This window comes from Homalodisca vitripennis, chromosome 4 (assembly GCF_021130785.1).
Source record: "Homalodisca vitripennis isolate AUS2020 chromosome 4, UT_GWSS_2.1, whole genome shotgun sequence".
NCBI classification, from domain to species: Eukaryota; Metazoa; Arthropoda; class Insecta; order Hemiptera; family Cicadellidae; genus Homalodisca; species Homalodisca vitripennis.
The window spans coordinates 44,418,871-44,445,173 of record NC_060210.1 but is presented as its reverse complement, the minus strand read 5'-3'; the positions used below and the strand labels follow the sequence as shown (position 1 = coordinate 44,445,173).

At 30.4% G+C, this 26,303-nt stretch overlaps 1 protein-coding gene across 3 annotated transcripts; it reads left to right on the top strand.

Annotated features, from left to right (window-relative positions):
• On the top strand, window positions 1-26,303 carry LOC124359243 (heparan-alpha-glucosaminide N-acetyltransferase). 3 transcript variants are annotated; one of them, XM_046811830.1, is made up of 15 exons: window positions 1-228; window positions 1,413-1,495; window positions 4,206-4,349; window positions 5,754-5,875; window positions 6,806-6,924; window positions 9,181-9,266; window positions 11,273-11,334; window positions 12,803-12,910; window positions 13,145-13,241; window positions 14,929-15,099; window positions 18,849-18,970; window positions 22,082-22,251; window positions 22,473-22,647; window positions 24,769-24,881; window positions 26,089-26,303. In XM_046811830.1, exons 3-15 carry the CDS (start codon window positions 4,212-4,214, stop codon window positions 26,268-26,270), a joined length of 1,665 nt encoding a protein of 554 aa, XP_046667786.1. In that variant the 5' UTR covers window positions 1-228; window positions 1,413-1,495; window positions 4,206-4,211; the 3' UTR covers window positions 26,271-26,303. The 3 variants fall into 3 exon arrangements, with proteins under 3 accessions (XP_046667786.1, XP_046667785.1, XP_046667787.1); XM_046811829.1 differs by having other exon boundaries at window positions 2-228; window positions 1,413-1,608; XM_046811831.1 differs by lacking the exons at window positions 1-228; window positions 1,413-1,495 and adding an exon at window positions 3,184-3,502.

Genomic DNA, 26,303 nt, shown 5'->3' with positions numbered 1-26,303 from the left:
TCCTGAACACATTTTATTTTTTAGTTTACTACTGAAAGATTATCTCGGTGTTACCCTCAAATGGTGCCAGTTTAATGTAATGGGCAGGGATGATGTGTTGAGGTGTCACCTGCCTCAGGTGATGTGCTGAGTAGGAAGGCCAACCACTTTCTACTGTACTTTGGCACCGCCTTAGCAAATACTCTTGATCCAGATTCTGCAGTCACCTGAGCACACAGTCTCCTTCAGGTACATAAATATTGTTTACTGCCAGTAGCTTAGTTAACTGTACTTTATAACTATCTATAATGTAACAATATTGTATAATTCTACCTGGAATTATCACATATCTTATGTGGAGAAAGTCAACATTAAACTAATTTTCCAGTTTACATTCCGGTGAATGTCTCACTCCATAAAGTGATGTATATAAAGTTTGTCTCAAAATATCTACCAATAAGAAACTTTTTATTTGTATTCATTATATATTATATTTTGTAATTAAAACTTTTGGTTGAATGTTACATTAATTACTCAAGTTGAGAAGATAAATGAATTATTTATATATATATATATATATAAAAATTTGTATAAGTGGCAATAGCCTAATTTAATTTCAATAAACATTGAATCGCAAAAAGTACTTGCTCCGCCGGGACTCGAACCCGGATCTCTCACTTGCCGGGTGAATGTGCTACCATTACACCACAGAGCCCTCACTTTTTACGATTCAATTATATTGTATTTGGCCGTATCTGTCACATAAGTTTATTGAAATGTTTATTGAAATTATATATATATATACATAAATTCAATAGAAATAATTTGAATTAAATGCTAATATGTTATCAATAAAAATGTCACATTGTACAAAGGCAGTTTTGTTTCTTTGGTTAGTTTTACTTTGATAAACAAGATGATTTTTTGGACAACTAAAATATATTTGATATTTAATTAATCCTTTTTAACATTTTTCAGATAATATATTTGTTTAAGTAAAGATATTTAACAAACATATTTAACAAATATATTTAAATCAATCAATTCTAATAGAGTAAATAATATGTTATTGATTGATAAATATAACTGAATAACATGAGTTGTTCTTGTTCACATTTGGTGACTTGCAATTCTATTAATACACACTAAATTGTTGTTTAATACAAATCTTAGATTTACTTTGTGAAGTAGTAAACTGATAAAAGCTAAAGAACATTAAAGTTATAAAAAACAGACTTTTTGCTGTTGGACTCTGCTATATTAATTATTTTTTCTGAATAACAATAATAATTTCTTTTATAAATTCTTACTATTCCTCTATCGATATAAAACAATTGCTGTCAATATGTTATATCTTAATTCAAGTAAATTTTAAATGTTAACAACTCCAACAATAGTCTAGAGCTAAAAACCAGTTTTGTTATTGTTTTCAGAGGTTGACCTTGAGTTTTGACAATACATGTGACTTGCTTGCTAATTTGCCTGGACTCCACACACAAGCGAAGGACAGCCAAGGGTGAGAATTTCTCAATGAGTCCCATTGTGAACGTTTCCTCCAAAGTTCTTATTTCAAAGTGTATTTTATTGCTATTTCATTTCTATTAGTCGGCATCTGCCTGGACAAGTGTGGTAAGTAGCATGTTATCTTTGACCTGCTTTTCTGTAAGTGGTTGGTTAATCAGTATTAAAAAGTTGTCAGAATACTTGATTCAATTTCTGGACTTTGTTAAATTGTTGCAGGTAATTCATTACTTATCTCTTGCATTAATTTAAAGTATTGCTTACCTTAGTTATTTATGTCACACAATTTATGAAATAAATAACAAATATTTTATCTGTATAAAAAAAGTATGTATATAATTCACAGACACAATAAATATAATCACTGCAGTGTAAACACAATTTAAATTATGCTGTGTTCCAAAGTGTTGTATTTTAAGTGATTTCTATTGGATATAATTATGATGTCATCATTTATATAAATTCTAAATTTATACACTTCACTAAATATAATTATAATAATTAACATGTGAGAGCTAAACATCTCACAACCCTCACCTCATCTCTTAGTGATTGTCTCCTTCCAGGATAAGAGAGCCGTGTGAAGGCAATATGATCACACTTACTTTTTTATTATTTTGTTTGTTTTCCTTCAATAGGAAATCTCAAAAATCCTGTGATTAGTTTTACTAAATATATTGCAGAATATATTACTTTAAATTATTTGCAGCTGAAACTTTGTCAATAAATAACATATTACAAGTACTGCACAAATTGGTGCAAAATTTAGACTACGCACGAGGTCATGCGTGAGCAAATTGCAGCATGTACTTTTTTAAGCATGTAAATCCAAAATTTGTTTAAACTTCAATAGAACATGTGTCTAATAACAAAAAACAACATGAAAAATTGAACTTGTTTGTTCTCATAAATTTAAACGTTTATATCAGGAAATATTGCCATATTGGGTGCAATGGACAGCAAAATTTGTAATGTTTCAAAAACAAAGTGAGTAAAAGACTAACAGATGTCAAGGTGTTGCGGAGATGAGATGAGATAAAAGGAGTTTTTAAGTTGCTGATATTGTTAATCATAATAATACTACAGAATTTACGAAATTGCGGCAAACTACCGTGAGCGCAATCTCTTGTGTGTTAACTTTAGTGAATAAAGGTCAGTAATTATATAAAGCAATTCATTTATTTTAAATACGTATAAGAATTTACATAAGAATTTTGTTTTTCATCTCATTTTTATTTTAAATATCCTTTTATTATTTGAAAATTTTTTCCTCTTCAGTTAAATTTGTCTTTTTAATATACAAACTGAAGACTTTCTTTATTTTCACAGTCTGCATATTGAAAGAATTCAAATAAAGAAAGTACATTAAAGAAGAATAACACTGCACAATTCAGTGTTTAACATGATTAAAATTTTGAACGGAGCATCACCTTAGGCATATAACTTATTATGACTAGTTATTTACCCTTCCTTAAAGTTTTCAGGTTAAAGTTTGTAATTTTTAAATGCCTCTTAAATTATAACTATTAATCCCAATTAATTGTGTTAACCCTTATAACACCGATGTCAACACTATGTGAAGAATTTGTATCTATTTACTGACAAATGTAGACAAGAGTATAGAGAACAAAGGAATAATTATGTGGTTTTTATATGCTTTTCAAACTACTGCACAATTGCTGTGTAAAGATGAAAAAAGTATAAAACTAAGCAGTTTTCACCAAATTCAAAAACATTCCAGCTGAAGAATTTAAGTTACATATTGTTAAGTCCTTTACTTTTGTATGTATTTTAAATGTGCATACATGAAAGATAAGTTATATTTTCCTAAATGACGCAGTATCTGTGATTTGAAAGTAATTACTTGTGACAGTCTGTACCGACCCAGTAGTTATGTAAATTCAGTCCAGTTGGGTATGTTTCATGTATTAAGTGGTTGGCCCACTTTTGTTGTTTTCTCTTGTGAAAAGAAGCAGCGAGGTTCGAATTGTTGGAATACAAGGTAATAGTTGTTTATTTTCAGACACAGTAAATTAATCTTATTATTTTGAGATAATTAATAATTTAATATAAATCTCATGTCGATCACATGTTTTGAAATAGGCGTCAGAGAATTCAGGACATATTCTAGGTGGCAAAATAAGATAATTCATGTATGATATGTGCTAAGCAATGCACTCCTCAGAAATATATTAGCTCATAAAATTTGGATAAAAATAGTACAAATCATTCCTTTTATTAATCAACTAAGGGATAGGTTAAACTGTTTTAATCCCTTATTAGTCAAAACACATGCAGTTTTTAAAGTCATTGTAGGGCTCATATATACGCCTGTACTAGCTTCTATACTTCGAGCCTTAAATTTTAAACTCATTTATCTGAACAGTAAATCTTAACAAGATGTATTGCGAAAGAGTAATTTTGTTTTGTACTGTACATGAGACATTTATTATATAAACATTTCTTAGTGGCAAATTGAATGTATTGATATGAACACAGTGATAACAGTTCTTTTATATCCAATTCGGGACGGATATACCCTCCAGATAATTTATTTCTTACACCTGCATGTGTGAAAGAGGTATTATTTTAACTCTCAATAAGCCCTGAAATTATCTGATATATTTTTGGAACACCCTATATCCTTCCATGCATGCTATTACCCGATTAGTCATTTAGTATATTCCATGTGATTCTTGTGTCAGCTGACCATGTGGCCAGAGGAACCAGACTCTAGTGTCTGGAGAGGGCTGGACCTGACAGCACTGGAGGTGGATGAAGCCTACCTGAATGTCACATCTTTCATCCCTCAGGTCTTCTTGTACTCTTTGTCAGCTGATTGTCATCAGGTGAGTTTACAGGTTGTAAGCAACGTGAGAGTTAATGTAGCAATAGCTCAATATACAAAGATTAAAGCTGACAAAACAGTCCTCTGACCTTGGACTTTGTTGTAGCTGACCTTTGTTCCTTTGTGCTATTCACTGAACTAGGTCAGGGGAGCCTCACCTCATAAGTCTCACAAAAGATTAGTTCTGGTAAATAACTAGAATGAAATGTTAGGAGCTATTGATTATAATAAATTATGCCTTCAAATAAAATTAATTTTGGATGAGGTCATCAAATAATTGATATTGTGTTATTTTGCACAATGGGTAAAAGTATTGAAAATATAATTATGATGGAAGTATCCATAACATACAATAGAAAATATATTTATTACAGTGACAATTTTTAACACTTACACTAAACTCATTTCCCCTTTTTTTTCATGTAGGGTTGCCATATTGTATTGTGGGAAAATAAGGGGATTTTAGATGACAGTGAAAAGGGGAACGGGTAACCTCTAGGTAATATATATTAAATTACTTTTTAATGCAAAAACCCTAATACAGAATTAAATCATTTGATGATATGCCTATCATTCCAAACTGTTTTATAGGATGTTTTAATAGTTGTTCATATATTTAAATTGTAAATGACACAAAAACTATAAAAAAGGAAAAATTAAAAAAGTATAAAGCTATATAGTTTTTGTAATTTAAATTTAATAAACTGCAAAAATAATTTAATAAATAGTTTTTATTAAAGTAAAAATCTACATTATTTGTGAATTGACTTACTTTCATTGTAAATAGCATGCATAGAAATAAAGTATTGAATAAAAAGTGTTTAATTAGCTATTTGTAATCATCTTATCAACTAGGAGTTAATATTTAATATTTGAATAGTAATAAAATAAGCCTATAATATAAAGCTATAGAAACTAATGTTGTTATCTACCAACATCACACTGTATTGATCATTAATTAAATGCAACGTATTTAAGGGTGACTAACTTAATAACATTTATTTATTTAATCTAAAAGTATGAATACGCTCATTTGAGAGATCTATTCAGTACTAAAGCTCTGAGTAAAAGTTACTACCAAGTGTACTTGCTTGTATACCCTATCATTTTCAATAAATCTAAAAGTTATTTGTAGAACTCTGAACTATGTCAAAAATATAATTTGAAGCTATATGTGATATGTCATAAACTTTTGATTAGCTCTACAGATGATTCCTATACAGATGGCAGAACATAATCTAAATAGGTCATTGGTTCAGTTTTTTTTATCCTTGATTTGGTTTTGTTCACTTGTGACTGCCTGTGGCACATCAACATCATGACGAATATACTCAATGATCTTTACAGTAAATGACTACTCTTCAGTAGCAGAATAATTAAGTATTAACACTTAGATGTTATTCAGTGCCCCTATAGCTTGACTGGAGTGGTTCACCAACATCGAGTATTCACTATCAACACCAAACACTCGACATCATGGCGGTTATACTCCCGTACCGACAACATTATAGCTGTCAACGACACCAGGTACGCTTATATTTGTAACAGGGTTTGTCCCATACAAATAAAAATGTAGTTAAATTTGAACAAAATAAAATGGTTATTTTGGGAAGATAAAAGATATAAGGGTATGGTAAGAGTTTGTGTATATTTTCATCATGTATTATCTAATACATTTACTGGTAGATATCAGGTTATAAATAGAGCAGAAACTATTGGGAACAAAATTCTTGCTACTAAAATATTTTTGTCCATATTTTGTTCTCTCTTCTCATAAAAAATCCTGAAATTTTGGCCAGTTTCATTAAAGTTGTTGTTCGGTCTTGTTCAGTAAAGATGAAATTAATCTTCAGTATCAGTTGAAAATGTTAGTTCAATGAGCCTTCTTTGTTTAAATACTTCTAGTGTAAATTAGAATATATATAATATATATACTTCTTTTAATCATTCAATACTAGTTTTGAATACTACTAGTTCAATACTACTTTTAATCATTCAATACTAGTTTTGAATACTACTAGTTCAATACTACTTTTAATCATTCAATAACAGTTTAAAATGGACTTTATTTTAAACTGTTATAAAAATCTATTACAATAAAGAATATAAGATAAGATTTTACTGTGTCTTATTAAAGTCTAGAAATTCCTGCTTACCTTTCCTCGTCTAGAGGTTTTATACTTCACAAATCCAGCATAGAACTTTCTCTATTACTTCTAGTCTTAAATTATCTGCAGTTATTCCAGTTCCCTTTTGCATGGAGTTCAGTAATCTATGCAATTTAAATTTTGGAAATCACTACTATGTTTTAATGTAAAATTATAGAGTTTATTAAGAGAATAATTTGAAAGAATTAAAGTTTTTTGGAAGTTTGCCATCATTATTGTTAAAAAAAATATAACTTTTGCACTGTATATTCAAGATATAGTTTAATTCAAGTATCGTTTGCTTGTACAGATTACTGGAGTGTGAAGTGTCATCTGCTAGTGTGGGACAGTTTGGAGTATATGATCTCATACATAACAACTCTGACTGCATTTTCAACACTGCCAGCCCTCCTGTCAACATCTACTATTGTAAGTGTATACTTTGTTTTAGCAACCATTTTATCCTTCACATTTTCTTCTTGCCTTTACAATGCACCTATGTACCAGTTTTTTTTTTGTTCATTGAGTTACCACAGCTTGTAGCTTCCATTTTTGTACTGTCATCCATCTCACATTTATTAAACGTACAAACTTGCCTGTAAATTTAGATTAAAATGTATCTCCAATAAATGATCAAAAATGTTTTCCAATTAGGAATTTAAAAAGTATATATTTTTCATTATTCTTGATTGTTGTCTTTGGTTTGGATATTGGACAAATTTCATTATCACATTTTTATTTGATGTGGTTTTTAATTCAGTTCATAACAGTTCTCATTAATTTTAATAGTTTAATTTTAGTACCATATGGAGAAATTTAACTTAATCAGAATATAAATTATGGAGCTTTTAGAAACATAATTGAGTAAGATAATGTTTCAAAGTTCATTTAATGTAAATATTGTTTTATTAGCTTGTATTTTATGCATTTAATATTTACCAATGGTCTTATAACCAATAAACCATGAAATTCCTCGGTATTTGTCAAAATAACATTTTAATATAAAAAGCTAATGTTTTGGATAGTTGTAACAGCAGTTATGGATGTATTACATATTAAATTTGAATCTTTTAAAATTCGATTATTGGATTATTAGTTTTTGAAACTTCATATTTCAAACAACATAATGTTGGGTTTCAACTTTTAAAATATTTTAAATGTTTAAAACAATTATTTACATTATTGATCTTTTATTTACAAATTAGAAAACATTTAATATGCTTATTCCATTTTTTATGTTTCAACTATTTTAAATACAATGTACTCCCCTTGTAACCCAATTCAATATGATTAAATGAAATCTAGTTTCAAATTTGTTTTACAGAGTTTACATTATAAGAAATATATATGGCACTGCACTGTGTCATGTTTCAATATGAACTGACTTATTAAAAACATTAATTAATTTTAAATTGGACTGTGATTTTGAAAATCAAATTATAAATCTCTACATCTTTGGAAGGTTTTAAAATTATTTACATGTTTACTACTGAGAAACACTAGTTAATTTTAATATGTTGAATATACAACATACAAAAAGTGTATATTGTAAAATAACTAACGCTTGTGCTTTTAAGCAATTTCTTCAACTGTAACAATAAAATAAAAGAAGTTAATTTTTTTTTTTTTAATAAATTAAAATTATGCAATGATAGACAATACTAAGCTTGTTGAAGAATGAGTTTGTAAGTATGACATAAAAAATCTAGAGATAATATAATTTTTATGCACATAACGTTTAGTTAACTGACTGCAGAATAATAGTTCTTTAAATAAATAATACGAGAGCTGACCATGATTGGTCTCACCTACATTTTTGTGATAGATAATCTAAGTTTACAAATTTTATAGATTGTTTCAAATGGCAGCAATATGAAAATTGTATTTTAGAAAGAACTATTCTGAGAGAAAGTGAACTATTATTATTTGTTCTTATTGAATTATATTTAATAACAGTACATCTTAAATTGAGGTTGAGTGGTAGAGAGGGCTAAATAGCCCTAACTCCGCCTCTTGAATAAAGGCATTTTAATTTCATTTTCATCTTACAGTAGGCACTTGGCAAAATGATTAAAACTTTATGAATAAAAATATTGTATTAAAGTTTTCAATTGTAACTGACCAAACACCACAATTTTGTTATGCATCAACTGCACTAAGAAGTTATTTAGTTAGTTACTCATGCTTAGTTGATAGGGTGTTAAAGATCAATTACTAGACACCAGTCAGTGCTATTACGGTTTTAATCATTTTTTGTGTGTTAATGATTTTTTACTTTTGTAGTCACAATACTTTCAGATAACATTCCTGAAAATAGAGAAAGTTAAACGCAAGAAACCTAATTGCACCATCTGAACCTGAAATTGTAATCAAGACTAAATTAAGTTGTTCATTCAATCTTCATTTTTATTGTACTATCACATAATATAATAGGTTAAAAACTTGTAATCTGGACTATTGTACTTTAAAACAAAAATAATTATCATTTGATTGTTTTTAACCCATGATACAATTTCAGCTGAAGCAAAATATGTCTCACCATGTTTTTTTACACAATAAAATTGAGCTTTATTCAATATTTTTTATAAATTTGTCTTCCAGTAGTAAACTAGTGTAAAAAAATTATTAGTTTTAAAACTGATGCTTTTGAATTTTTCAATTAATATTTATTTTATTATTTTGCAGCTTTAGTTTTAGTGGTCAGTTTCCTTCTGGGTTTAGCAGTTTTGGCTGCTATCATCTCTCTTCGTAAACTTTATAAAGAAGATGGGGTGAGTATTCAAAACCTTTTCTCCAAATAAGTTTTATGTACTTTAAACATTACTGTATATTATCAAACTATGATTTAAACTGAACTTTTTAGATACTATATTTTTTAATAATCACTATTGGCTCTCATTTTTTAGTTTCATAATTCTTCATAACCCAAATTTTATTAGCAAATATTTGTGTATGCAAAAGTTTATTTCAAGAGAAAAATATTTTGTGCCATATGAGGCGCCCAGAATCAAAGTAGCCTTTATTCACTTTTTTTAAATTGAGATTTTTATTCTCAATGTTTCCTAGCATATTTCTCTATTGAAAACAATATGTTTTTAGTTCCTAAACATCTGTTTTATATGTTAAAATTTAAATTAAAAGCTATCTTCAGTTCCAAAGTGTCTTTTACTACAAACCAGATCTAGTGTCGTATTTAATATTCAAAACCAAAATGTCTTTTATCCTAATTTAACTGCAACTCCTAGGCAACTCCAATTCCAAAGTGTCACGTGTCAAAACATTTTTGCAAATCAAAAGTCTTATTAATTCAAACATTCTGTTGATATTTCAGTAATTTTATTATAACAAGGTTTTTGGGGTTTTAAATACTTTTATTCTTGATACATTTATGGTTAAAGTTTTAAGTAAATTAAAAAACAATTTTGTTTCAAAAATAAATTACGTTTTCCCAACATTTTTGAAAATTGGATAAAGGAAACTGTGGTTCTGTATGCCTCATAAATAGGAGTGTTTGTATAAAATTATAAAACAGGATCTGAAAGATTTTCTGTGTTTGATTGTTTCTACAAGCAATTTTTAATTTTTATTAGGAGACAAGTCAGTTTTAGTAAGGAATATGGTTTAGTATAACTATCGTAACTTAGAATAATAATAAAAATAAAAGTGGCAACATACGGAAAGATAGGAAATTTGTGGCTGTATTACATTATAGTTTAAAAACATGGAATTATAGGCTAGGTAATAAAATGGGTAAAGTTTCCAATGTAATGGAACAATAAATTTAGTATTTTCCTTTTTAATCCTAACTTTGTTTGTTCTCCAAAGTCTATTGATCTTTCAGGAGTAGTGGGATAAAAAGTTCTGATAAAAACTGCTCTAATTCAGCCAGGATGCGAACCTATCGTAGGTTTCCATTTTGACACATTAGAGTATCAAACAGCTGCCTCTCCCAAATCATATCATTCGCCACAGATTAAAAATAATTGTCTATTATTGTGCAAGATTTCAGTTTAATCTATGGGTCTGGCTCTAAAATGAAGTGTCAGTAATATGATGATGATTAGAAATGTAGCCTCGAATAGTGTTTAATATAAGTAACAAGAATACACCTTTGAACACCTTTGTAGTTTTTTATGTATACAATATACATTTGGGATTCGAAGAATCCATCTTCAGGTACTTGTAGATTAAGTTAAATAAAATAATTGAACCAAATTGACATAAATTTCAATATGGCTAAATTTTGAATTTAATATTTATATGTGATCTATTTATATTGTTTAAAAGTCTATCAAATAATAAGTTAATAGAAAAAAATCTTTGTCGTTTAATAATATATTAGAATTAATTTCAAGATTGTTTTCGATGTTTGTGGATGTATGGCCAGTGTCATATCACATAAATTGATCACATATAAAAATTAAATACACAATTTAGCTCCAAGTAGTTAAAACGTATGACAATTTGGTTAAATGATTTATTGACCTTAACCTACAAGTACCTGAAGATGGATTCTTTGAATAAATAAAACTATAAAAGTTTTCAAAAGTGTATTTTTGTTACTTATAATAAACACTTTTTGAGGCTACATTTAAAATCATAATCATAGTTTTATTGACACTTCATTTTATTAGTAACAAGGTCTACACTTGATTCTTATGATCATGAATTTTCCTCTGTAAATGTGACTTTTTGTTGAGATATATTGTCTATGTTGACAACATTTATAACACTTTAAAGGTATAAGCTACTGTTATTATTACCCTTGATTTTTCAGGACAATGATGGAGGTAGAACTCCTAAAAGATCAAGAGTTAGATCACTTGATACATTCAGAGGGTGAGTCTCATTACTTTCATCAAGTAAATATATACAGTAGTGAAGACAATAAATCTATGTATTGCAGACTTGTAATGGCATCATTTAATGCTGTTTTGTGTGTATCTAATTTTGTCATATATACCCTGATATCTTTTACGTTTCATGGTGGTAAGCTTGAACTGCCAAAAATTACTCTCAAGTTACAGTTCTTGACTATTTAATGATTTAACGGAATTATTGATTAATTATCTGGTATATAGGAAAAAATATATTTCTAGCTCATGAACAACATGTGAGACGCATGGTTTTAATACATTTTATTTTATTTAATTTGTGAATATGTTGGATTATCACAAAAACCAAGTTTCATAACAAAATTGTCTAATTTTAACTACAAAGTACGTGCAACTAAAGTATCAGGCTTGCAACCATCGGTGGGATCATAGCAGCACAACGGTAAATTGTGTGGGAGTTTATAAGAAGTATATGCCCACGGCATGGTCACTATAACCTTACGTGTTGAGATTGTTTGTTTGGCCTTGACGAACTGGTGAAATATTACGCCATTCTAATGACTAGCATTTCTTTTCTGGGGTTATGTGAGAAACCCATGTCTCATCATCTGTGACAATGTTCTCTAAAAGTGTATTGCCTTCCTCATGATGTTGGACCAAAACCTCAAGAGAGCACAACCTATTCTTCTTATTTTGTGTTTCTCAGTAAGCAGCCTGGGAACCCAGCGTAAGCACAATTTGCAAAATTTCAAATTTTCAGAGGCAATTTTGTGTAATATTGTTTTACTTATGGTCGGAAATTCCAATGCTAATGATGAAATCGCCGATCTTCACGAGTCTTTAAATCAACAACATTGACCAATTCTTCCATAACCACTGATGGCCAGCCAGATCGCAGTTCATCATGAAAATTTTTCTGTCCATCTCTGAAAGCTCTCACCCACTTCTGTACTTTTATGTCACTCATCACATTAGAGCCATACACTTCACTTATCTGTCTATGAATATCCACTGCTGAAACGCACTTTACTGTAAAAAACCAGGTAACTGATCATATTTTGCAGTTGGCGGGTTGATCAATTGTTTTGAACATCTTATATTCACATAGTGAACAGCACTCTACAATTATTATGCTGCATATGGCGTTATTTTGTACGCAAGGCATTCTGGAAATCAGCATTGCGCTGTTCCTCACCACTTGAGTAGTTACCGTGAAACGGACCTTACTTTCCTGATGACCCTTATATATTATGAGGTCTTAAAACAGTGTTTTTATATATTTCTAAGGTGCAAAGGGGGAATGTTTTCCCTGCAAACTAAAAGTGATATTGTGAGGTATTTTAAATGTTTTGGTTTTTCCACCTCAAATCGAGGACTTGATATATAAAATTAAAGTTTATTTAAATTAATCTTCAACCAATGTGAATAATTATAATCTCTAATCATACAACATTGACACAAGTTTGTGACAGGATAACATTGGTGTTGATGGTGTTTGTCAATGACGGAGCAGGAGGCTACTGGTTCCTGGAGCATGCCACATGGCATGGCTTACTCATGGCAGATGTGCTCTTTCCCTGGTACCATTCAACTTTATTATATTTAGTATACAATAAACATATAGTTTATATAAAAATTACTTTACTAAAGGATTCAAATTTAAAAGCTTTCATTTAATTCAATTTCCTTTGTGGAGCGTAAGCAAAATCCTCAAGTTTTGTATTCTCAATATGTAAGTTCGCTAACAAAATATTATCTTGGTTGCAAAGCAACTAATTTGAATGTTCAATTTCTATATGTATTGTTTTTTATAGGTTTATGTGGATTATGGGTGTATGTATTCCAATATCCATCCGTTCACAATTCAAAAGAGGCATCCCCAGATACACCATGTTCTTGAACACTCTACAAGTAAGACTCCTGTGTGTAGAATTTGAGACATTTTTATCAGGTAGCTCTTTTATTAAGATGTAGGAACATGTGAGTATGTGTTATAGTATGTTTGATACTCTGTTATAATTGAGGAATAAATAATTAAATTTCATTTTATAATTCATAAATAGTATATGGCAACCAAATTCCTCACACGTTTGTTATTGACAGTTTGAAAGGATAATAGGATTTTGGATATTTGCATTCGTTAAGTATAACGCTATATTTCAAGGGTTGAAATTTAACCTCTTCTATCAAAACTATAATAATCGCTCATAAAAATGATAATAATAAAATAGTTAATGATTTTAATTTTACCACAGTTTTGTTTATTTAGGTTTCTTAACCCTTTCCACTTGTATGTCAATTGTAAATATTAAGAATAATTGTACGGTGATGACACAATGTTTTTGTTATTATGGCTTTTGCTATTTATTTTGTTGTATCTTTTAGCATTCCTCTGCTGGTTTTATGATAATTATTTATACTTTAATACTTCTTGGTAGACTACCTTGATTTATAATATAATTCTTATAATCCTTCCTATCATATATTGTAAACTGCAATAGGCTGTAACCAGTTGTAATGTGAATTAAGTTTTGTTTTATTTCAAACTAATTGGTATCTGAATTCATGATTTAATTAGTTTAAGTATTTAAAATTCCAAAAATTATTTTTGTTTATTGGTTAGTTATTATTAATTTTAAAAAATAAAGCTCTAATATTTTGTTTATTATGTAAACACTACACAATGCCTAAATGCTTATTATCACCCTGTTTTATAAAATTATAAATGTTGTATTTGTAGCTTCTTAGCATATTTTTAGAAATTAGTTATGAGGTTATCAACTGGAATTTAACTTGAAGAATATTCAGTAAATTAAAGACAGCAATATATCCTTTTTGAAACTCTGAAGAACTATTTCTTTAAAATCAGGAACTAAATAAACATAATGAATCAGACATTGATGTTGTAAAAGTCTTCCAATTTAGATCATACTGAAGTTATGAGAATTAAATCTGAACTGGATTATATAAATGCTTCTACAAATCTCTTGAAGCTTGAACAAAATAATAAAAAGGAATTAGTTTTTGTCTTTTAGTTTAAAAGAATCAAGAATTTTCTCATCTTTATCTCCTATAGCATAAATCAAAACATGTATTTCTTTTATTTAACTATTATAGGCTATTATAGTAAACTCAAATAGATTGGCAGGTCAAGGTCTAGCTTTGAAAGAATATTCAGCTGATTATTCTACATAATATTACATATAAATGTTTATTTTTTAATTTAGGCCTTGACCTAGTTCTATTTGAGTTTACAGTAGCTTTGTAAGGCTACTTATTGAAGGAATCTCAAAAAAGACCTTTTCTAAGAATATCATGAACCTGGCACACAACATGTTTGTTGTGATTTCTGATTTAGGTGTCAACACTTTGGTATTTGTTAATTTTAACCTAGATTGAAGTTATGTGTTAAATTATCCATCTGAGAAAGAGATCAGGTTGTGGATCTCGAAATTTACAGTTACTGGTTTTTATAGCTGTTTGGCCAAAACATTGCATTTTCAGCCATATTAACTCAAAACACCTGATGGCGCAAATGTAATTCTTTAAATTTAAGTAGAATGAGTAACCAAAAAGTGATGTGGAACTGATGTCCTAGAGAGCTTGTACACTGTTCCTGCTCGGTTTAATGCTAAACACTGTTTCTGCGGGACCTGAGCTTAGCTCTCTTCGAGTGTTTGGAGTCCTGCAGAGATTCGGAGTGGTGTACCTCCTCGTCTCCACTCTCTCCATATTTCTCACTCACCGGCCTACACCTGACCATAAACAGGTACTATGCAGTATATACCCTTTAGTTTTGATCAAGAAAAACCTTTAATACTTTACACTTGTAAGTGTTATTTTAGAATTAAATCAAATTTAATAATGTCACTATTTGAAATCTAATTTCAATAATCAGTAATTTAATCATTTCACAAATTATCTGAGGTAATTTAAGGCTATAAAACTACATTTAAAAGTATAACCAAACAGAATATGCAATAAATTCTAACAATCAAAAGTGATTTCTTTTATTTTCTTTCAACACAAACTAGTAGATTAAGTTTTAACAACACATGGCAGAGCATTGGGTTCAAAGTATAAAAAGACTTACTGACTCCTTCAAGGCAAACCCTGCTGAGCATGACAGTACCTAATGTGAAACTGCCTTATTACCTTCTTTTCAGAAGTACTTACTATATAGGTAGAGCACTGTACTGTATACTTTTTACTGCGTAACTTGAGAAAATCTTGATATGTGATCAGCAGCAAAATCGATGAGATAGTGAGTAAAGTATTCAAGGTGCGCCCCAGCCCGAACCACTGCAGTGACAGATATTTCATCACAAAGTCTGTGTTGAAGATGAGAGCACATATCTCTACCATGGCTATTAGATATTAGGAGCAATCTATACATATGGTTATTTTGTATTATATCTTCAATACTTTTATGACTTTCAGTAATAGTTTTCTTGTGAAAGTCAGTTTTTGTATTTATTGTGCTTATTTCAAATTTCTTCTCCACTACTTTTTTATTTCTTACATATTTTCTTTGGCCAGTGACAGCATGTTTTTATGGAACCATGTTTGTTCTGTGTTGTATCACTTGTAGTGCAAGTCTGTTGTAGTTGAAAGGAGAAATGTTCATCTGATAATTGCTCAGTATTAACCCTGTAACTTCTGTTTAATTTTGAAGTCATTCTCAAGTAGCTGAGTCGCCTCTATGAGGCGTTTGTGGTCAACTGTTAATTCTGTATATGTAACTTGCAGATTTTTCCGTTTGTACTGTTATTTGTTAGATCTAGTTTTAAATTTATTTAATTTTATTAGTTTATTAACTATCTCATCTTTTTGTTTTAAATCTTTTAGTTGAGGGCATGGCCCATACGGTCTGCCACTTAGTCTCAGCCAACAAAAGATATGCGTTACCAAACTATCCACCTGCCAAACAGACAGAGCTTGACTGAGGAACCTTCTTAATTATTAATCTAGTTAATTGTTTCAACGTTCAGAAAAAGTGTGAGAGCTGCTGTTAATCAGATACTACATAAATAAGGAGTATGAAAAACCTACATTTACATGAAAAATCATTTCTGTAGGCCCAAGATTAGGGTAATTAGTTCACCCTAAATTTGTTTATGTATTTTCTTCCTATGATAATTTTTATTTTACTTTGCCGGATAGAGTTATAGCCTATAATAAATATTAAGGAAATTATGAATATTTGTTACAAATTCACAATTTAACATTATTCCAGTACAAACATTATGTAAATACATCAACTGTACGCTAATGCTGTTTTAAAGGCTTTAAATATTATTACAAACAGTATTATTTATATTAAAAAATAAATAATTATGCGTTCTTCCTATTATTCACGACTTTCTGTTCTTACTTTCTTTAATAAATAATACAAAATTTAACATAAACAGCTACTTTTCAAGTTTTAGTGTATTTTTTAAGCTGTATGCTATTGGAAATGTATATTTTACATTGGCTAATGTTTATACACATTTAAAGTAAAGAATTTGTGAACATATTTTTAGGGATCATACATTTTTCATTATCAAACAAACTAAATGTTAAAGTATCATAAACTGATAAAGAATGAGCTTGTTATTTTTATTGTCATTCACCTACCTTTGTTAACAATTTCAATCGTTAGATATTTAAATAAGCTCTTATTTAATTGTAATTATTATAAGTTACTTATCGATTCAAAATTAAATGGAAGGCCTCTCATCATTTGTTACGTTGGGTGGAATAAAGGTTCTGTGAAAGAAGCTAAGGAGATTTTAAAATTAAAAATGTGTTTATATTTACTACAAAGCATGAACAAGAATAAGAAGCTAGATTTAATCAAATTTGCCAATAAATTATAAAAAGATACTCTTAAAATATGGTAGTAACTTACTAATTGGTGTTAAAAAAAGTAGGCTCAAAATAAATATATAGATTTAATTTCTGGTGACAATAACAAGTCAAAGCCAAAAGTGTATGATATAAATAAAATTTATGACATTGTACATTATCCTATATGAAGAAAAGTTTTACTAACACTTATTTATCCTTAAATGAATTAAAAATGCATGAACATCAGAAACTCTTGAATAAATTTCTGTAACGAAATTAAAGCCACTATGGCATTATGATGAGAGCTTTTTTCACAACAACAACAAGGCACTGCACCACTATTGGCCGAACCCCAACTGTTGCACTCAGGTTGAGTAGTTTTTGTTAAACACTACATAGCATAAAGTATTAACAAAAGTAATTATAAATTAGTTAAGAGAGCACACTAGGCAACTGCCAATCGTTCATCTGACGTTTTGCTTTTAACATGGGGATAAAGTTTAAAACTGTGTTATAAATAGGAACTTCCCTGAAATCCATAAATGTTTCACATCAGAAACACATTTTTTGTGTATTGGTGCTAATGAACCGTTAAAAATATGATTATCTGGTAATACAAACTGTGTTATAAATAGGAACTTCCCTGAAATCCATAAATGTTTCACATCAGAAACACATTTTTTGTGTATTGGTGCTAATGAATCGTTAAAAATATGATTATCTGGTAATACAAACTGTGTTATAAATAGGAACTTCCCTGAAATCCATAAATGTTTCACATCAGAAACACATTTTTTGTGTATTGGTGCTAATGAACCGTTAAAAATATGATTATCTGGTAATACAAACTGTGTTATAAATAGGAACTTCCCTGAAATCCATAAATGTTTCACATCAGAAACACATTTTTTGTGTATTGGTGCTAATGAATCGTTAAAAATATGATTATCTGGTAATACAAACTGTTTATAATTTCATTCAAAATAGAATTTCTTATGGAAAAATCTTTTTGGGAATATAATTTGTCCCTGCATAGATCACCATATAATCACTAAAAATGTAATCCGCAGCCAAGGCTAGGAAATCATCTGTAACATACTCAAGGTGTACACCAGCCCGAACCACCGCAGTACCAGACACTCCATCACCATTTTTTTATTTCTCCTATTTATTCTTTAGCCGGTTAGAATACTTTGATGCAGCATAAAATAACTTCCTGCGTTCACTCTATGTTTTATCCTTTATTGTGCAAGTCCAATGTAGTAGAGGAGAGGAATAGTCACTGAATAAATAGCTAAATATTAAACTGTCTGCAATATTTGTGCTTTTAGTACTTATTATACTCACAGTAGCATGTGGGATTCAATATTGCATTCAATTCATGCACTGAGAGTGAGGAATTATAAACATAACTCTTTCAGTACCTATCCCCCTTTGTCTGTGTATCGTCTTTCAAAAAGCTGTTAGACTTTATCTATGTAGACTCTCATGAAAGTGTTTTCTATTTCCTTACTTTATAGCTACAATAAGTAAGTCATAATTAAATCAATCTCTTGTATTACAATGATAGTACCTTTTGTTTTGGTCATTTTCATATTATGACTTTGTTTCTCACATAAACATAATTTTAAATCTTTTTGTCACAGTAATATACGTACGAATAACATTATTATTGTTTTGTGACAGAAGCCAACACCTAAGTTACTATCAGACATAGTGATCCTCTCTCCCCAATGGATTGTGGTTCTTGCAGTATTGGTTGTGCATAGCTATCTAGTGTTCTATGTGCCAATCCCAGGCTGCCCTCTGTAAGTATGTATCTTTATCATAAATAGCCACTTTGTTCTCAAAATAAATGTATTATGTACGAGGGTAATTCGGAAAGTAAGGTCCGATTCGCGTTAACCAGACTAACAGTAAGCGAGCAGCGAAATGCGTATGCGCCCTGACTCCCGGCATGCATTGTGCGCAGAACGACGCCATTTGCAGTGAAATCGTTGTAGTCTGCTGTTTTCTGTGGCTTTTTAAAATGTTTAAAACTATTGAACGTCCCGCCGACTGTTAAATACGGTCTGTGATACGGTTTTTGACAGCAAAGAACGTTTCAGCAGCGGATATTCATCGACAGATAAATGAAGTGTACGGTCCAAATGCAATGAGTGACAGCAAAGTGCGGAAGTGGGTGAGAGGTTTTAAAGATAGACGGGAAAATGCCCATGACAAACCACGATCGGGTCGGCCGTCAGTGATCACCGAAGATTTGGTGAAAACCGTTGATGAAAACATTCGTGAAGATCGGCGATTCACTGTTTCTTCATTAGCAATAGAATTTCCAAACGTGAGCACATTGTTTGAAATTGTTTCTGAAATTTTGAAATTTCGCAAATTTTCCTCACGTGGGGTTCCCAGGCTGCTTACTGAGGAACACAAAAAAAGAAGAATGGGTATTGCTCTTGAATTTTTGATCCAATATCATCAGGAAGGTGATAACCTTTTAGATCACATTGTGACGGGTGACGAGACATGGGTTTCCCACATAACCCCAGAAACGAAACGCCAGTCGATGGAGTGGTGTCACACGACGTCACCGGTTAAAGTGGTTAACAAGACTGGTTATCGTCGCAGGCGGCCGACTTCTATGACACCGGGATTCAAAAACTTGTAGATCGTTATGACAAGTATTTGAACAAAAGTGGAAATTATGTAGAAAAATAGTGATCGATGTCAGGAATCAAATAAAACAAGTTTTTTGAAAAAATCTGTTGTGTTTTTTTTTAATAAAAAAACGGACCTTACTTTCCGAATTACCCTCGTAACAGTTGAACACCCTGTACATTTCTTTATAGATTGTAAAAAAATATACTCCAGATATTGACAAAAGGATATTCCAAACTATTCTAAATAATCAAGTATGCTGATTTTCAGATACCTATAAGATATAAAATGTGTTGAAGATACTTTTAGGCAGGAAATAAAACAATGTTACAATGTGCTTTTACAGGTCTCTAACAAGTCTTTGTGTCCATGACTCTCGATGGCAACTTGGCCTCAAATTCTAGTAGTAATTTAGTGGTGCAAGCTATTAGTTTGAAATATGTGTAAGTTATTTTTGAAAGTAACTGATCACTGTTAGATCAAGTGCATTAGAGCCTTGATACAGTAGAATATGAAGTCTGTAAAAGTATTCTGGGCTCTTGCATCTCATTTCTGTGGTTTGAATACTTTTTAAAGATATTCTATGAGTCTTCAAATTTTTTTAAATGAATCCTGGTGCCTCAAAATCTCTGTGATAAATAGGCGAATGTAACTTCCTTGTTGCAAACCTAGATTAATTGTCTTACTTATATAGCATAGAAAGAAAACAGGATTTTTCCGGACATTTGCCATCATTAAATGAAATCAAAAATCAGTTACAGTATGTTTCGAGATCTGCAATCTGATCTCTTCTTCAGGTAAATAACTAACCTATCACATAATTACAAACTAGGTTAAAATAAACAAATCATACCAGAGCGTTGTGACACTTGTGTTAGGTTAGTTATTTATCTGAAGAAGAGATCAGATTGCAGATCTCGAAACATAGTGTTACTGATTTTTTGTTTCACTTAACAAAGGCAAATATCCGGAAAAATCCTGTTTCCTTCACAATCCTTCCATCATCAAAAATAAACCTCAAACAAAGAATAGCATAGCATTTGTTCATAATCATGATTTACATGGAAAGATTTATATCTAAAAGTATTCTTAAATATGCTATAAAGTCCGCTGAATATATTGGTAATAAATATTCAGTGGAATTACTTGTTTATTGATGGTAATGTCTTTTTGTAGAGAGGAGACTGCTCAATTTTATTTAAGTGGATTCACCTTCAAGGTTTTTATACAAGGTTTGTCTGAAAAGTATCTGATGTCTCTGTGCTGACCAATTATTACATGACCGACCGTCCCAGATAGGTTATGGAGATGGAAGGAGACCCTTTCATGACAACCACTAGGCATTCCATGCTATTCCATGCAAAGAGTTAACTAATATGAAACAGACACATAATAATCACCCAGTAAAATTAGGTCTAATACTTTTTGGATAAACTTTGTTTACAATTGTGGCACAGCTCACAGATTCATATGTTACATGATAAATCCATCTCTAAATATAGTATAATACAGAAACATACCCACCAGTATACATGACTACATACATTGATGCATTGCCCATTGTATTGGTTAACCTGCCACCTTTCAGAAAAATGAGAGAAGAGCTCTCCAATGACAACCCTTTCACCCCAGTGTGTTCTCAACTTTCCCAACTATTCTTTGTTTGAAGTTTGTTTTTGACAATGAAAGGATTGTGAAGTAAACAGGATTTTCCCGGACATTTGCCATCATTCAGTGATACAATACAAAATCAGTAACACTATGTTTTGAGATCTGCAACCTGATCTCATCCTAGGTGAATGACTAACCTAATACATACCTATCGTAACTACAATCAAGGTTAATGTAAACAAAACGTACTAGAGCATTGTAACACGCACAAGTAAGGAATTACAACAGCATTGTAATACGCACAAGTCATGAATTACAACAGCCATGTTGTTTGTCTATTCCGTGCACAGAAATTCTAAAACTTACACTTAATCTCTGATTATTAAAACACATTCTTTATTAAATTTTTAGTAATGTTTTTAGTTTTACTGGTTGTATTTTACCATTGAATTATGGCAAATGTCCGGAAAAATACTTTTTCCTTCCCCCAACTAGGTATTTACACCATAATCTCCTGCTTGCTCATCATGCAAAAACTATATGAAAATATATTACAAATTACATTTATTTATCCGACAGAAAAGAATCACAGTAATGTGTTTTAGATATCTGTAATTCTATACTGATTTTATAGGATTATAATGTTATTCTAGTGGTTATCTTGATGCTGGAGGAATACAAGACATGGGTCTGTACGCTAACTGTACGGGAGGAGTGAGTCGGTACATAGATGAGTTACTGGTGGGAGAGGGCCATCTATACCAGGTGCCAACTGTGAGCTCAGTGTACCACACGGCACCGTTTGATCCAGAGGGCATCCTAGGTAGGCATACACCAGATTTAATATTTTCGTAAAACTGACCAATTTTGTAAAATTTAATAAAAAATTAATTGTTGCCAAATCATGGGGTACACAATTTTACATTTTTAAAATTATAATTTTTTTGTATTTACTTTTGTAATAAAACTTAAGCACACTGGGTAGTATCCAGAGACGTATACTGATCTATTATTGTAAGCTCTGATAATATATTTTGTGTGCAGGATGTCTAACATCAGTAGTGCAGGTGTTCCTGGGGGTACAGGCTGGTACCACCCTGCTGACTTATTCTGGGTGTAAAGACCGAGTGGCTCGCTGGATTGTGTGGGGCATCATCTGTGGAGTGTTGACTCTGGTCTTGACCTTCCTAGTAGACATCCCCATCAACAAGAATCTGTGGTAATTGTAATTGTGTACTGTTTATAATTGAGATGGAAAGAACTTAAATACAGATAATCTATAATATAAAAATGAATCGCAAAATGTGTGGGTAAGCGAAAATCTTGATAACGGCTGAACCAATTCGGTTAATTCTTTTTGTAAAATGTCTATTGAAATCCGAGGAAGGTTTTTATGAAGAAAAAGTTAAGAAAAGTTACCTGGAATATTTTGGAATTCAGAAAAAATTGTAGTTTTTACGTTTCAAATTTCAAATAAAACTGGCACTAAACAGTTGTTAACAGCTATAGTTCGACAAACTTTCTGAAACATCTGTTTACATTTAAATTTTATGAATAATAAGTAAACAGTGCTTGATCAGTAGTGTAATGCAGATAGTAAATAAAACATTAATATATAAATTTTACTCTAGATTGCGCCAGTGACGAATTAAAATTGAATGCATTGAATACCGTTATAAAACTAACCTTAATGAACAAAGTTATGAATGTTTTCACATAAGTTACTTTATATATACATTAAATATTTTTAAATTCAGAAAAAATGTAGTTTTTTACGTTTCATAATCCAAATTAAACTGGCACTAAACAGCTGTTAACATCTTTAGCTATAATGCGAGAAATTGGCTAAAACATCTGTTTACATTTAAAATTGATTAAATATTAAGTAAACAGTGCTTGATCAATAGTGTAATGCAGATAGTAAATAAAAAAATAATATATAAATTTTACTCCATATTGCGCCAGTGAAGAATTTAAATCATGTAATGCATTGTAAATATAATTTAAACACTGTAATGTAACCAACCTCAATGAACAAAGTTATGAATGTTTTCACATAATTTACTTTAAACTGGTGGTCTTCCTTGACATTGTGATATGGCATTTTAACAGTGGCTTTTGGAAAAACAGAGAAATGAACACTAAAATGCCTCAACGATTCTTTCTTTCCCTGGCTACAGTCCAAAAAACAAGTGTAACTCAAAACTTTAATAATGATTATTACGGAATGTTGCATGACCTTAATAAGGCTTTCCCCCTTATACCGAAAGTACATAGGAAGTAGGTAGGACTTCCCCCAGGCCATAATAGGCTTCTCAGTCCTACTCATGTGTGTATTTTTTTCATCAGGACAAGGCAAACTCATGTCAACACGATTTTGACCAAAATAGGTTTCCGAGAACTAGATAATCGAACGTATATAGTATTTTCATCAAGGCAATATGTAGCTTGTAAGTAACTGTGACATAGTAAGTAAGTAAATTTAAACGGTCTTCAGTAGGCACTTTTTAACTGAAGTAGGCATCTCGGTCCTACGTAAGTAAATATATTTTTTCTTCGTCAGAACAAGACAAACTCTACTATGGTACTGGAAATATCTTAGACCTGAAATATATGACAAGGACTGGAAATGTATGCTTTTTGACCTAAGTAAGTTTCCGAGACCTGTGTGATCCGAGATTTGTGTTTTCTTGACCGGGATGACAAGGCAGATTCAGCTGTGACGTTATGTAGGCCTATATAATTAATTAGAACCAGAAATGCTCCTACACATTGTGTGACTCAACGATGTCTCAGTTCATTCCAGTTGTTTACATCAGTTTTTTCTTCGGTGTTAGATTATTCTGCATGCTTTAATTTTATGGTACCGTTTGGTCACTTTCTGTGTCTTAGTGTAAGCGTGTGTTAATTTAAACCATGAAGGTAAAGGTTTTAGGAAGATAAATGAGAAGTAAAAATTAGCAGTAACAATGGCTTGATTATTGAGTTCAATCGATTATCCAATAATTAATTATTAATTCATTACAGCTGGCAACACCGCGCCACAACCCAGGCTTACATTGATATGTCTCATACTATAATAGCTAAGAAAACCTAGTTTAATAACAACTATACATATAGGCTTCCTTCATACTGTATAAGGCGTAAAGTAAGACATTTGTTTTATATTACAAAATATTTGTAGTGACTAAACATATATTATTTTCATTACTTTTTTGTTCTGTTCTATAAAACGTTAGTTTTGATTATCACAATTATTTTATTAATTGAAATTAATTGACATTACTGTTTTATTCTAATTTCAGATTTTTATATTATGCTTGTATTGTTTTTTTGTTAGGACCACATCTTACGTATTTGCAACCTCCAGTCTTGCCTTCTTCCTCTTTGCTGCTTGTTATCTTCTTGTTGACCATTTTGTCTTTTGGAACGGCTCCCCTTTTATATATCCAGGTATATAGTCACTTTTAACATTAACATAATCATTGTTATTGTTATTTCAGCCAAAAAGGTGATGATATTATAATTTACAGAAATGATGCTGGACATTGCATATTACCATGTATATCTAATAATCTTAATATTATTTTAAAATATAGTATTGTTGCCAATTTCTGCTTTGACACTGTAAAGTGGCCATAATTGTCAAAAAGGTGAATATTTATTCCATACTAGAGAGCTGTAGAAATCCAAAACCTTTAAAAATTAATTTCTCACATGAAAAGATATGTAAAAATGAAAGCCCTGATTAATCATTCACTATTATTATTTGAGACTTAATTCCTCGTGTCTCTCCTGTGAGTATATGATATATATAGTTTTATGAATTCGTTATAAAACTATGCACTTAATATTTGTTTTATAACTTTATAATTTATAAAACTATAAAGTTTTATTAATTTAGTTTTACTTATTGTTGGTAAAACAAGAATGTGGAATTATGAACTTATGGAAGTACTTGGGTTGTGATATAATACCTGAATAACTGCATCATCATTTAAGTTGTGAAATATAAAACTTCATATTTGGCTTTCAAATTATTTTTCTGTTAAATTTTGACTATTCAATTTAAATATAAAAAAAGTTGCAAGATTGAAGAAACACATTTGTCTTGTGTTTCTAACTAAACAAAAATGATTAATTTGAATGAAACCATTTTAAATTTAAACAATAATATTTTTAATAAAACAATATTTTATGTTCAGTTACTTTTACACTCTAATATCAAGATGGTGTAGTTTCCCCATTTAAGATATTATCTAATGATAAACTGCACCTTTTATCTCAAGGTACTTTAGATATTAATATTTGTGTTCTATTTGTCACTTAGTTGTCATATTTCTTTTAAATACAGATGTTTTGTTTCACAATTTTGAGGATAAAATATTGTTGAGGGATTGTTTTTGTGTTGCTTTAAGCCTATAACATTAATTTGTGACTAGCACTTGTAGAACTGTATTATATGCCACGTCATTATGTTTTTGTATCATTATTATAATTTAAGTAATTTTGTTCATATAAATTTTGAGATGTTTAGTACAAGTTTGAAACTAAATGAACTTATTGCACGTGTTAAGATATTAACATTATAAAACTTTTTTCTTATTTTCAATATTGTGAGTACTGTTGGTTGTTGTTTTAATAAAATATATTTCTGAAGGTATGAACTCTATATTGGTGTATGTGGGTCACACTGTGTGCTACCAGATGTTCCCATGGCACTGGCGCCTGCAGACCATGAACACACACTTGATGTTGACAGTGGAGGCAGTCTGGGGCACTGCTCTGTGGGTTATTGTCTCTTACTGGCTCTATACTAAACAATGCTTCATCTCTGTCTGACTCTGATAAACCAATAAACTTTTGTCACCACAA